This window comes from Panthera leo, chromosome F3 (genome assembly GCF_018350215.1).
Source record: "Panthera leo isolate Ple1 chromosome F3, P.leo_Ple1_pat1.1, whole genome shotgun sequence".
Taxonomy (NCBI): domain Eukaryota; kingdom Metazoa; phylum Chordata; class Mammalia; order Carnivora; family Felidae; genus Panthera; species Panthera leo.
This window is the reverse complement of record NC_056696.1, coordinates 12,713,046-12,726,698: the sequence shown is the minus strand read 5'-3', so window position 1 is coordinate 12,726,698 and position 13,653 is coordinate 12,713,046. Positions and strand designations below refer to the sequence as shown.

General features: G+C 47.3%; 1 protein-coding gene across 1 annotated transcript in view; it reads left to right on the top strand.

Moving 5' to 3' along the window:
- Nucleotides 1-1,588: 1,588 nt before the first annotated feature.
- The window catches only part of F5 (coagulation factor V), a 75,372-nt gene continuing 63,307 nt past the window's right edge, over nt 1,589-13,653 (top strand). Inside the window, exons 1-3 of the mRNA XM_042925029.1 lie at nt 1,589-2,100; nt 6,304-6,395; nt 12,061-12,183. Of these exons, the coding sequence (XP_042780963.1) occupies nt 1,943-2,100; nt 6,304-6,395; nt 12,061-12,183 (373 nt within the window). The 5' untranslated portion in view covers nt 1,589-1,942. The remainder of the gene's footprint in view (nt 2,101-6,303; nt 6,396-12,060; nt 12,184-13,653) is intronic.

The following is a 13,653-nucleotide window of genomic DNA, read 5'->3' as shown; positions in this document are numbered from 1 at the left end:
TTTATCACCTGAACGTTCTGTAAGAAAGAACAGATGTTCTTTATTAAACCACATGTTTAATGCATAGGTTGTTGAAAGTTACACAGTAGTTATCTGGAACTGATGCCAAAAAATAGCCAAACGGTACAGTTGCCTCGTCTCTGTGAGGCAGTAAACGTGTCATGCAGAACAAACAACACGTGGGTGCCTATGCAGATAAAAATGGCAAAACCGTCTAGCTAAAGGGTTACAGTAACTTTGCAAGAGCTTCAGTGGTAACCTTGGGGGATTTAGGGACTCGCTGCTCTTCAAAAGCTTCTCATATACTGTCGACAGCATCTCTGACTGCTTATCTTAGGCCAATCACTGGGCCGGGTGTGGCAGGACGGTGGCCACCGGCCCCGTGTCCAGAGTCAGAATCTGCCATTTGTAAAAGGTCCTCTGGGGAATTCTGATGGTGGACCCGCTTTCAAACCACTGCTGTCACAGATACAGAAGAGTAAGGCCCTGTTCCTGCTCTAACAGCTGATCACCTAATTGGGGAAACGATAGACATCCCGGCAAGGTAACAGAGGGCGAGCAATACGAGTGTTTTGTTTGAATACTGCTGTAGGAGCTCATAAAGTGGGAAAGGCAACTTGGGTCCAGAAGGAGACTCGGGAGATACTCCTACCGGGAGATAGGTAGGACTCGATTTGAACTCAACCAGTGGGCAGCAAAGACGAAGAGATGGGCATTGTAAGTTGGCAGAGTAGTATCGGCAAAGCAGCAGACAGAAAGAAGCCTGCGTGGAGGGAGAGTGAAGCCTGGAGGGGCCCGACGTCACGGGACATCACCTCGTGCGAGGTGCCCCATTACAAGGTATCCAATCTACCGAGACAAACCGTTGAGACAGAAGCTTGGAGGCCCGCAGGTTCGGGGAACCTCGGACAGCGATAGTGATGCTTCGGACAACCTAAGCCTCCGATTTTCTAGCAAGGGCAAAATAAGATCTTAAGGCCCCGTGAAACAGCCCAGTGCTCGGGGAGACACAGGGGGGCCCCTGCAGCGGGAAAAACACAATCGGAGTAATACGCGTGTGCGGGCTCCTCTCAGCCGCGGGCGAGTCGGGCACCTCACAGTATTCTTTTATCTTGCTAACAATTGCATCGGGGGAAAGACTCTCATCCCCCTCTCGGGCCGATGTTAAAACCGAGCTCTAAAGAGGTTGCGTCGCCGACCCAAGCCAGCACGGCGCGGGGAGTGGGACTGAGGTCTGCTCTACGGATTGCCTCTGCGGTGCTGCCTCCGTGGCCTCGGGCCCTCCTCCGGCCAGAGCCGGGCGCGGGCAGCAGTCAGTGCGGTGGTCCAGGCCCGCCGGCCCCGTGCCTGGGCTCAGGCCCCCGCTTGCTCCCCTGCAATTGCAAGGTGTCCCTGTGCCCCTACCACAGGAGAACACCCTTTCCCCCAGGTCGAGAGACCGACGCGGCTAGGGGCGTGGGGTGACGCCGCACTGGGAACTGCAGAGGGCGTAGCAGGTGTGGACGTCTTCGCGGTGGGTGGTGAGGGGGAGCGGGCTCAGCGGGTGCAAGGGCCGGACCGCTTTTGCCCGCGGCTCGTTAACCCCTGGGCCCCGCCCCGCCCGCGAGGGCCTCCATTTCTGCCCTTCTCTCCACCTGCGGTGAAACATTCACCAACCCCTCGCGCTGCCTCCTCCCTCCCGTCCCCGCGGGCGGGGACCCAGCCAACCCCCTTTGGCCTGGAGGGGCGCTGGGAGGGGAGGACGGCTGGAAGCCGCGGCGGCCTCGGCGCCCCGGCCGAAGGGCGGGAGGACACCGCCACCCGCAGCCTCCCGGGGCGCATTGCAGCCGCGACGGCGGGCCGGCCTGCTGCGCGGGGCGCGACCGGCGGCGGACGCGAGCGCGGCCCAGGTCCCCGGCTGGCGGCGGCGGCGGCGGCGGCGCGCGGGAGCGGGGAAGCAGCCATGGCCCCGGGCTGCCCGCGCCTCTGGGTCCTGGTGGTCCTGGGCGCCGGCTGCGCAGGCTGGGGGCGCCCGGGGGCCGAGGCGGCGCGGCTGAGGCAGTTCTACGTGGCCGCTCAGGGCATCCGCTGGGACTACCGCCCCGAGCCCGCAGACCCGAGGTGAGGCGGCTGTGGTGGCCGGTGGGCTCCCCCCCGGGGAGCATCAAGTTACCTCTTCTAGGGAGCTCTTCCTTTGCAATCGCGGGGCGTGCGCAGCAAAACAGAGCGGGAAAAACAAAAAAAGCAAAAAACCTTATCGCTAAGTTTGGAAACGGAATTGCCAGTTTTGCTTCTAGCGAGGCAGCGTATTCCACGATGCAGTGTGCGTCCTTCCGAGGTTTTGGGAGACACAGGTGCCGCTTTCAAGAGTTGGTGAATACAGTTTCGTTAGAGCGGCTCATTGGGGGTTTAGTGCGGTGATGGATGCAGAAGCACCTCATTCGCCCTTCCTGCGAAGTCCCAGGCCAGAATTTGGGAAGGCTCGTGTTTTTCTAGAACCTCTAGTTACATATTGTTTACTTCGTCCTCCACATGGCTTCCTCTTCTAAAACTAAAGATGTACGCTTTGGCCTTCATTACAAGCAGAGTGCCCAATCGCGGTCGCCAAATTGCCACAATTTTGTTGTGTTCTTACAAATGGCTTCCAGACCATCATCGGACCGTAAATGTGCAACATGTTTATTCCTTTACCTTGTCTTCCGCTTCACGTGGCTCGTTTTATTCACATTCTTAGTCCCTGGGATAAAGTCTACCCCGGGCTATTTTGGAAGGGTCCCTGTTAACAGACATACGTAACGAAAAGGTGGCTGAAATAATAAAACTCTATCTTTGAGTTGCAAACTATTTTTCCTAATTGAAAGGTTAAAAAAATAAGACTTCCCAGCAATGAAACAAATTATAGGACCTACTCACTATTTCCAGTTATATTTTTATACTTTTTAATGGTCAACCTCTCAGTGTGACTCAAGTTTTTTTTTTTTAACTTAACATCACAGTTTACGTGATTGTGAAAGACATGTTCCTCTTTTACAATTACAAAACCAAAGCAATCTGCCAAAAAATAATGTAATATTTCAAGAGTCTTGTAGCGTATAGCATTAGATCCTTCAAAGAATTGCTTTGTAACTGGGTTATCTTGGAGAGTACTACATACTATCTTGGTCTTGTAATAAGAAGAAACCCTTGCTCAAAAAATTTATTTTAATATTGTCTTTCTTTTTTTTTTAATTTTTTTTAACATTTATTTATTTTTGAGACAGAGAGAGACAGAGCATGAATGGGGGAGGGTCAGAGAGAGAGGGAGACACAGAATCGGAAGCAGGCTCCAGGCTCTGAGCTGTCAGCACAGAGCCCGACGCGGGGCTCGAACTCACGGACTGTGAGATCATGACCTGAGCCGAAGTCGGACGCTTAACTGACCAAGCCACCCAGGCGCCCCTAAATATTGTCTTTCAAGTCAATGATCTATCTAGATCGCACCCACAGCCTTAGGAAACTGCCAAAAACCCCGAAGAAAATAACAGGCTTCCCAACATTAATCTCTGTTGCTCGTGGGCAGACAGTAACACGCTTTGCTGCCTTCGCGGGGGCACCCCGTGCTTGTGCTTGGAAGTTTGTTCTTCCTTCTGTAGTTGACTCCGAAAATGACAAGCAGAACCACACAGGGCAAAAGCCTGAGTCACAGAGTCACATGGTGAGTCCACAGGGCACCATGACTGGTTATCCGATCCCCTCACCCTGTGGTTGAGTTTCCAGAATTCACGTAAGAGTCATAACCCTGGTGCCAATCATTGCTCCCAAACCGTGGAATGATAACCGAGAACAACTGTCAATATCTTTGAACCTCAGATCATGTCATTTCTCTCTCTGGCACTTTCTAGTGAAAAATCTAACCCGTACATCTGGCTGCTTAAACTCAGAGCTTGTGCTCAAGTGGCCTGCACCCGCAGCTGAATGGCACTCACTTTAAGGAGATGGGTCTAGACAATTCCATTCTTTGCCAAAGTGTATTTTAGCACAAAGCAAAGATCTCCCCTCTTACTTCACCCAGTATTAGCAGGAGAATGCCTTTGAGAGGTGACATATATCCATTATTCTTGTTTGAAGTCTGAAGTAAATGTTTTTGAAAATTTCCCTAAGGAAACTTGTTCAGTCACTTACATGTATGTAGGTAACAGGTCTTGAAAACGAAAACGTATATTTTTTTCCCCTCTAGGGTTCTAGCTTTATATGATTCTTATTATGATCAAATCAGTTTTAGAGAATCCTCATAAATGAAAAATTCATCATGCTGTTGTTGGAAATCCTATTATTTTCAGCTTTCTACTTAGATTATTTTTGAATAGCAATTCAGTTCGAAATCAAAACAGATATACCTCAGGATGTACACACAATATGTACAGTGAAATATGGTAGAAAGTATGCCCTTATTGAACAAAAATTAAAATACACACCCCACACAAAAGTCTGATTCTGCTTAGTAAAGCTTTTATGCCATCATCCGTGGTCATGTATTTCAAGATTGGGGGTGGGGGAGGGGAGGGTTGTTTTCAAATGTACTAAAGATTAAATAAATAGAAATGGATTCCCACATTAGGGACACAGCTACCATATGGAATCTTAAGATTCTTGGGTTCTAAGAACTCTCAGAGGTAATTTTGTTCATTTTTAACATCGATGTTTGACCTTCTACTCCCCCCCAACCCTAAGCACCAATCCCACCCCCCAAGTGGTTGTCTAGTTTCTACTGAACGCTTTCAGCGACTGAGAACCCAGTACCTTGAATAGCTAACTACTCATTTCCAAAATACTTTACTCATACTTCCTTAAATTCTGCCCCCAAACATTAACACAATTCTTGCATCCCACATTTTAAAAAGTTTAAGAATTACTGCAATTGAAGATTTTTCTGCTTGGTAGGAAAACATGGAGACTAAAAACCAACTTTTATTACCTCTTAAAAATATGACTAGTTAGCACGTATTGGATATTTACAACGCGCGGGCTCCAGGCCCTTTGCAGGTAGCCGTTTACATAATACTTGTAACAGCCCCTTGAAGATTTCACTATTATTCTCATCTCACACTTGTAGAAACTGAGGCACAAATGGATTAAATACATTGTTGAAGGTTAGACAGCTAACAAGGGGTAGAAACGGGATTCAACCCCAGACACTGAGTCCACAACGTGTTGTCTTAACTACTGCACTATATAGATACTGCAGCAAAGGTGGTGAGTATCCCATTCTGTGATGCCCTGATTTTAGGGGTGGGGGGCCACCCTCTCTGGATTAGGAAGCCTCACAAAGCCAGTTTGTTCAACGGGCTTAGACATTTTTGAGAAATTTCCCCCAACTACCTTCCCGTTTCCTTTCATCTGGAAGACCGCAGTAGGAACGCTGTGCCCAGCTTTAGCGATGCAGAAGGAAAAAAGGCCAGAAGCAAGCTCAGTGCTCTCCCGGACTCCCCTTCTGTGATACTTTACCATGAATACAAGGGTTTCACCTCTTTGAGTCTTGGCTCTGCCACTTTTCCATTGATCCTCGTCGGGACAAGTTACTCAACATTTTCTGAGACGTGGGTTTTTCATTTGTTTGTTTGGTTTCCAGGGTGAATCCGCAGGGCTTTTACTCCATTAGCCCATCTCCAACTTCTCAGCTAGAAATAGGGTCCACCAAATCGGTGGTTTTTTGCCGTGTTCCTCAGGTAATTTACATATGTATTTGATTCATCAGTTAAAGAATTGCCCATGTGTTTATTCGTATCGGATTTGGTTGTGGGTTTAGTCATTTAAAATCTAAGCCTAACGTTTGGGTTCACACGATGATCTTAGGTCCTTTTTTAGAAAATGGATTCTGGGGCGCCTGGGTGGCTCAGTCGGTTGAGCATCTGACTTCAGCTCAGGTCGTGATCTCGCGGTTCATGGGTTCGAGCCTCGCATTGGGCTCTGTGCTGACAGCTCGGAGCCTGGGGCCTGCTTCGGGTTCTGTGTCTCCCTCTCTCTCTGTTCCTCCCGTGCTCTCTCTCTCTCTCAAAAATGAATAAAGATTAAACAAAAAAAGAAAATGGATTTTGAGTACATTAGTTAAGGCAGACTCAATTTGGGAAAGAACAGTTATTTCAACAGAATATTCTTAAAGGGATCAATAATTGTTTTATTAACTTCACGTATTATTCATGTTTATAAAATCTTGGGTTTCTGAAACACAATTGAAATACTGGTGTTCCTACCACATATCTGAGGACATGAGAAAGCCATCTGTCTTGTGATGAGATATAGACGTCTTATATGCCTTTCAAATTAATTTTTGTATTTTATTTCTAGTTCGAATCCTTTTGCAACTTCCTTTCAGAAAATTGTCTACAGAGAGTATGAACCATATTTTCAGAAAGAAAAACCACGATCCAAAATTTCAGGTAAGCCCGAAGTATACTATTTAATTTTGAAGATAAACCTCTACGAATAATTTGATATTCATATATATATGTAAACCGTCTATTTAGGACCATCTTTGTAGAAATGCGTGCTTTTGTTGTTTTTAACCAGTTCAGGCTACAGAATGTGTGGGTCCAAGTGCAAAGAGAAAATGTGGGGCCCCTGGTTTATATTTTTGAGAATTTCAAGGCAGGGGGCCCTTCTTGCCCGTGAGGTGACATGGCCAGGAAGCTGGCTGTTTTTGACATTGATCAAAAAGCTCGACAAAACTTTGAAGTGTTTGAACTTTTAAGTTTATTCACGCAATGAACAGACTACTGTTGAGCACCCACTATGGGCTGGGCATTGAAGCAGGCGGTAGTGGACAAGACAGAACCTTACCTTGTCTTTCTTATCCTTGAGTGTGGATGAACCTTAACAAATAATCCGGTGCCTCTGTCTGGGTCCCTAGACTCACTCAAAGGAACCATATATGGCTGATTCTTTTGCATCGGTTTTCCCATCTCTTCTCCTGTTTTATTTATAGTGTGAGATGTACAACAGCTGTCAGTTTCGAAGAGAAATCTCTCCTTTTCCCTCCTCTCTTCTTTAATCAAGGCAAGTGGGTTGAGTGGGTTTTTGGGATCTTGAATATGGTACGATATTCCACAGGAATGATAGAGGCCGTTAAGAGAGAACTTCCTCCAGCCGGGCCCCCTGGTCAATAATTCCCTCATCCTCCCACACTAACCAACTGAAGAGGGTCAACTTTCCCAAACTCCTCCTTCTGTCTCTCCGTGCAAACCGTTCTGTCCTGCCTCCTCTGACCGCCCTTTACCTTCAGTCTTCCCTCGGCTGGAGCCTACCCTTCAGTCACCAATCAACAGTTCTGGAGTTTTACAAACAAGAATACAGTGTCTTAAAATACCTAAGGGCTCAGGGGAAGCATCCAGTGGAAAAGGGGAGGATAACAATATCTGAGAGAGAATAATTGCTGGAACCAGATTCAGAAGAAACAGGAAGTGAGGGGATTCAAAGCTTGGGCCGAATTAGCTGGAGATAGATGAGATACCACCTTCACGGGGGCTGGCGAGGCAACAGACGATAAGGTTACTAATAAAATTAAGTTTGTAGTTGAGGGCAGAAAGCTCAAGGATCTCCCGTCCTCTGTCACAGAGTCTATTCACTTTCATAGCTCTGGCTCCACGCTTTGTATGTACGACAGATACTTCAGAACTATTTAATTAAAATTAATTGTAGGTGGGTGAGGGGAAAATGAGCTGGGAAGCATATTCATTAGGCCTGGAGAGAAGAAGAACTGGGCAGGTGTTTAGAGCCTTGCCTCGTGTGGCTTTTGCCAAGTGACTGAATTGAATCTCTGGTCTGTGTAAGCCACCGTGCTGAGTGATGGAAAGGCCAGTGCCAGCCTGGAGACTCTCTTTTAGCCACGAAGGAGTCATTGATAGGTTTTGGAGAGGAGAGTGCTGTGATCAAAATCCTTTGAGATGATTAACTTTTGTGGACATTTCCTGATTCAACCTCATTAATTAGAGGTAGACCTTAATCAGGGCGCCTGGGTGACTCGGTACTTTAAGCGTCCAACTCTTGATTTGAGCTCAGGTCTTGATCTCACGGTTCGTGGGATCGAGCCCAGAGTGGGGTTTTGTGCTGACAGCGTGGAGCTTAGGATTCTCTCTCTCCCTCTCTCTCTGCCCCTCCCCCATCTAAAACTAAATAAATAAACAAACTTAAAAATAAAAGTAGACCTGATCATTAATTTATGTGTAAGCCCTGTGCACTTACAACATCACCCCTCTGTCCACCCCTGTATTTCTCATTACGCATTTGTTTTATGTGAATTCTGAGGCATTTTAACACCCGTTTTAAAAGGAGCTCCTTCCTGAACTCCCCACGTCACTTAACGATGAACCCCTGAAGGGCAAGTGTAGTATTTTATTCACTGGATCTCTACAGTAGCTGATAGAGTGGGGCAAATTTGGGGTAAAGGAAAAGCCTGAGAAGCTCTGGGTTTAAACACTACCATTGACTATGTGACCTGCCCCATCCCGCAGCCTGGTCCTGTGTCATTGGTACCTTTTCCCTGTTTCCTCCTCCACCCATCTGGCGGGTACGATTCTAGCCGAACCTGGAGCCAGTCATGAGCCACTTCTGCAGCGTGAGCCCAGAAGTCATTCGAATTGCGGGTGGGGGCTAGGCTGTAGGACCAGAGGTCTGAAGGTGCCTGGCCAGCGAGGTTTGAGGACCCGCGGACAGGTGGAGGGGCCAGTCTCATTTTCGGGAATCCTGTCTGGGGCTTGAAAATGGTTCGTTTTGACTCCGAATTTTTTCCAGGAGGATTAAGAAATGTTTGCTCCTGAAGGGGCTTTAAAATAACCCCACGACGGGCTTTCCTGTTTTCTGTAGTGCGCTGTTCACCTTGAGAGCAGGAGGCTGGGTTAGCTGGCTTCAGAGCCAGCTAATAGTTTTCAAGTCCAAAACCATTTGGTACATGCTGTGCTACCTTCTTGGGACCACAAGATAGGCGGCTCCTTCCCCCTACCTCACTGTCGGCCACTGAGGAGAGAGTGGGATGGGTCTCGGGCCATCTGGCTGACGGAGGAGCTGAACGGCGGCTCAGACAACGTCCAGGCCTGTGTTTGCCCACGTGCGGGAAGGTATTTGGGGTGCACTTACGAACACATCGCTTTGTTTTGCCTTAATTCCGAAGAAACCGAAAGGGAAGCAAATAAACATTCCACATCACTCACTGCAGCAAGAGGTCTTATTAGGTTAAATAACTTAGAAGACTTATCCTGGGCACCGGGCATTTGCAGCCCCATGATGCCAACAGACAAATCGCCAGGGCGAGGCGCCCATGGCAACGAAACCGGTGCACGCTGTGACACCATAGCCCTCTTGTGGGCTCCGGGGCATCCCAGCGGGTGGGAATAGCCAGTGGGGGCTTCTGTCGGCAGCTAGGACGGAGGGCAGCAGCCAGAAGACAGAGGTCAGCCAGTGGAGCCAGATGTGGTCAGGAGTCAGAAATGGTGTAGACACTGGAACCATTTCAGGAAAGGGGGGCTTCTGAACCCGCTCTGTGCGAGGTGGGAGAGAAAGGTTCAAGAGTCCGGAGATTTGAGTTCTCGCCCCAGCAGTGCCACCCAGTGACTGACCTTGAGCAAGCCACCCTCCCTGCCCCCATGTCCTGGGCTTTGTCACTGTCTCCAAAACGAGGATTGAACGACGTGACCTCACTGGCCCTGTGCAGAGCTAACACAAAAACAAACAAAAAGCTTCAGGCACATGATCAGCATAAAGTCTAGCACCGGGAGCTCAGCGAAAGGAATAAGAAAACTGGGTCCTGGGGCAGCTGGGTGGCTCAGTCCGTTAAGCTCCCAAGTTTGGCTCCAGTCACGATCGCGTGGTTCATGGGTCCGAGCCCCGCATTGGGCTCCCTGCTGTCAGAGCAGAGCCCGCTTCACATCCTGCCCCTCCTCTGCTCGTTCTCTGTCTCTCTGTCTCTCTCTCAAAAATAAATGAACTTAAAAAAAAAGAAAACTGTGGGTAAAAAGATAGGAGCAGAGAAAGGTAGGGCCTCTGTCTCAGAAGTCCCATTTTCTCTTTGCCAATAGGTAGGCATCCTATCTTTCAACATCCATTGAAACATCCTTCCGACATCCATTATCATTTCGACATCCTTATCTTCATCATTCCCAAGGGGCAGAACCCCTTCGGCCATATAAGGTAGCGTATTCTCAGGTCCCAGTAGTTAAGATGGGGACACCTCAGGGAGGGCCTTCATTCTGCCTACCACGCCCACCAAACAAAACCTTCCCACAGTGGCCTCCCTTTCAGAGAATGACACCTTCCTGCACCCAGCTGCCCAGCCAGAGTGTCACCGACCATCCACAGCAACTTGGACCCCTCACCGTCCACCCATATCCCATCCATTGAGGCCTGGCAGTCTGGTCTCCTAAGAGCTCTCTAGCATGTTCTTATCACCTCCACTACTGTAACTTTACGGTAACTCACCGACATCACCCCCCTGGAGCCTTCTATCTGCTCTCTCAACATCCACTCTGGATTCTCCTCAGCTCATCCTCCACCAACGCAGCCAGAGATTTAAAACCCCAAATCTGGTCCATGTCTCACTTCTGCTAAAAACTCTCTAATGGCTTTCAGATACTCTTAGAGGAAAACTCTAAATGGCCCAGAAGGCCCTACCTGACAGGGCCTCTGACTATGCCTTCAGCCTCACTTTCTGCTCCTTTCTCTGGCCTGTTAAGCTTCACCTTCGCCATGGCCATCTGTCAGTTCTCCAAAGAGGCCAAGTTTTCTGGTGCCGCAGACCCTTTGCACGTGCTAATCCCACTTTGACTTCAGTTAAAACATCGCCTCCTCAAGGAAGTATTTCCCAACCCTGATCCCCTCCATGCATCCGAGATTGGACGAAATCCCTCTGTAAAATGCTCTTCAGGGTGTTCTGTACTTGGCTTTCATAATACTTACCATAGTTTGTCATCAAATGTTGGTGGGATTATTTGTTAAAATCTGGCTTTCCTACCTTTTTTGTAAGCTCTGTGAAGGTGCCTATTTTACTCACCATTACAATGTTGACAGCTAGGACAGTGTGGGCACTCAATGAATATGTTTTGAGTGAATGAATACATATAGCATGGGGGTGGACTATTAAAAGGTGGTTAAAGGCTCAGTATGTAGAGTCTGATAGGTTAGCTGCCTCTAATTAGCTACATACTATTGGGCAAGATGTTGAAACTCTCTGAGGCTCAGTGTCCTCATCTGTAAAATGGGTATGTTAATATCTCCTTGAAGATTTGCTCTGTGGTCACAGACTTCAACTGGCATTCATGGGCAGTGGTGATGATCATTATATTATCTCGATATTATATTGCTCTCCTGTGATTCCTAGTGGAGAGAAGCCAGCCCCACAGAGTTTACAGATGGCTTGGCAATGAGAGCGGTCAACTCTTGTCACTTGTCTGAAATAGGACTTCTGGTGACAGGTTCTCAAGATTTAAAGGACATCAGATTCAGTCAGGAGCACATGTTCTTCACAAAACCCCAGTGATTTCCCATTTCACTTAGGAGAAAATCCAGAGTCCTTACCATGCCCCCTAAGCCTCACATGACCCACCCCTCCCTCATCTGTTCTCACTCTGCCCTCACCATTTCTCTTACAGTTCTTTGGATCCAGCAAGCTCACTCTTGCCTCAGGGACTTTGAACTTGCCTCAGGGCCAGAGTACTGCATGATTTGCTCCCTCACTTCACTGAGGTCTCTGAGGTCTCCCACCTCAGGGAGATCTCATGGAGCCAGTCACCTTCCCTCAAACCACCTTGTGTAATTGAAAATGACCATCTTTCTTTTTCTTGACCAAAGACAAAGACAGTGATCTCCAAGAAATGACAGTGGGTCTGAATGGGGGGCGGACATGGTCAGAACTATTCCCCCTCTCTCTTGACTTGTTTTGGGCACAAGCCAAGCATTTCTGCCTTCCTGTCCTTACCTGCCTGCCATGTAGAGGCAATGAGCTGGTCAGCCTCAGGACCAGGAGGAACGACCGCCATTACTCATGGGGTTCATGCTTAGCAGCTCTGGCTTTGGTAGTCCTGAACACAGACCCATTATAAATCCTTGTTTCCATAGGACTTCTTGGGCCAACTTTGTATGCGGAAGTTGGAGATATCATGAAAGTCCACTTCAAGAATAAGGCAGACAAGCCCTTGAGCATCCACCCTCAAGGAATTAAATACAGTAAATTCTCAGAAGGTAAGAGGAATTTAATATCCCTCTGTCAGCGGAAAATGTACAACTCCAACAGCCGTGTCAAACATTGAAAAGCAGACTGGTAACCACATGTTAGAGAAATCTTTCCTTCAACTGGTAATTACGAAAGTTGTTGCCTTTGTAAGTTTCAAAGAGGAAAATGAACAAGTTCTGGGGTCATCTGGACCTCAGGTTCTCACTAGGTTCTTGCCCTTATAGTTGGATGGACAAGCTACCTAATCTTCCTGAATTCCAGTATGTTCATCTGTAAAATGAGAATAGTAATACATGCACCCTGCAAAATGGTTTAAGGCAGGGAGGTCCACAGACTTTTCTGCGATGAGCCAGATGGCAAATACCATTGGCTTTCGGATCTCTCTTGTAACTACTCAACAATACCTTTTTGCGCAAAAGCAGTCACAGACAACGTGTAAGCGAAGGAGTATGTCTGGGTCCCAGTAAAACTTTAATACAGAAACAGGCAGCTGGCTGGATTTAACCCATGAACTGTCGTTTGAAATCATGAGATAGGACTAGCCTGACAGAGGCCCAAGCTAACACAGAAAGCACACTTAATACGTGGTATTTTGTGGTGGTGCTTGTAGAAGTATGATTCAAATTTTGGACGTAGTGACATGGTTAAGAACATACGCTTAGAAGGCAGACTTAGGTTCCCATTCCAGCTGTGTTGCTTTTGACTCTATGGCCTTAACATCTCTGAACCTCAGTTTTATCATCTATAAAATGGGAATGGTTATACCAACGCCGTAAGTTTGCTTTGAGGATTAAGTGAGATCATTTAGGTAGTGAACATGGTTCCTGGAACATGGGAAACCCTCAATAAACGACAGTGATGATAAAGACAACGAGGGCAAAGATCACGAGGACGAAGGTGATAAAAGTGACTACATCAGACACACGATAGTAAGCACCTATTGTTGACATCATTCTAGTTATTTCCGTTATGCTGACGTTCAGACCACAATACTGGTATAAGCACCGATACAAGAAAATTGTATCTATGTTGTAATAGATATTGGTATAATAACAGTTTTAAATAACTTCAGGCCCTTCGTGATTCACAAATCTTCTTCCTCCCCTGTGTTCCAGCCATCATACCTTTGAAGAGAGCAACTGAGGTGGAAAGTGGGTTGTAGCGCAGGTTCTAGAAGTAGACTGCCTGGTACAAATCCTGGCTCAGACACTTACTAGCTGTGTGACTTTTGAAAAGTTGCTTAGCATTTCTCTGCCTCATCTTTCTCATCTGTAAAATGAGAATAAGAATCATACCTGCCCCATATCGGTTTGTCGTCATGAAAGCCTTGAACAATGTCTAGCATATAGTAAACACTTGATAAACATTAGACATGATGGTAACATTGAGTCTTCAATCAACATGGATTCCAGTTATGTTATATCTCAGTGAAAAAGTTTTAAAATATGTTCAAATAACTCCATATTTATCTGACAATT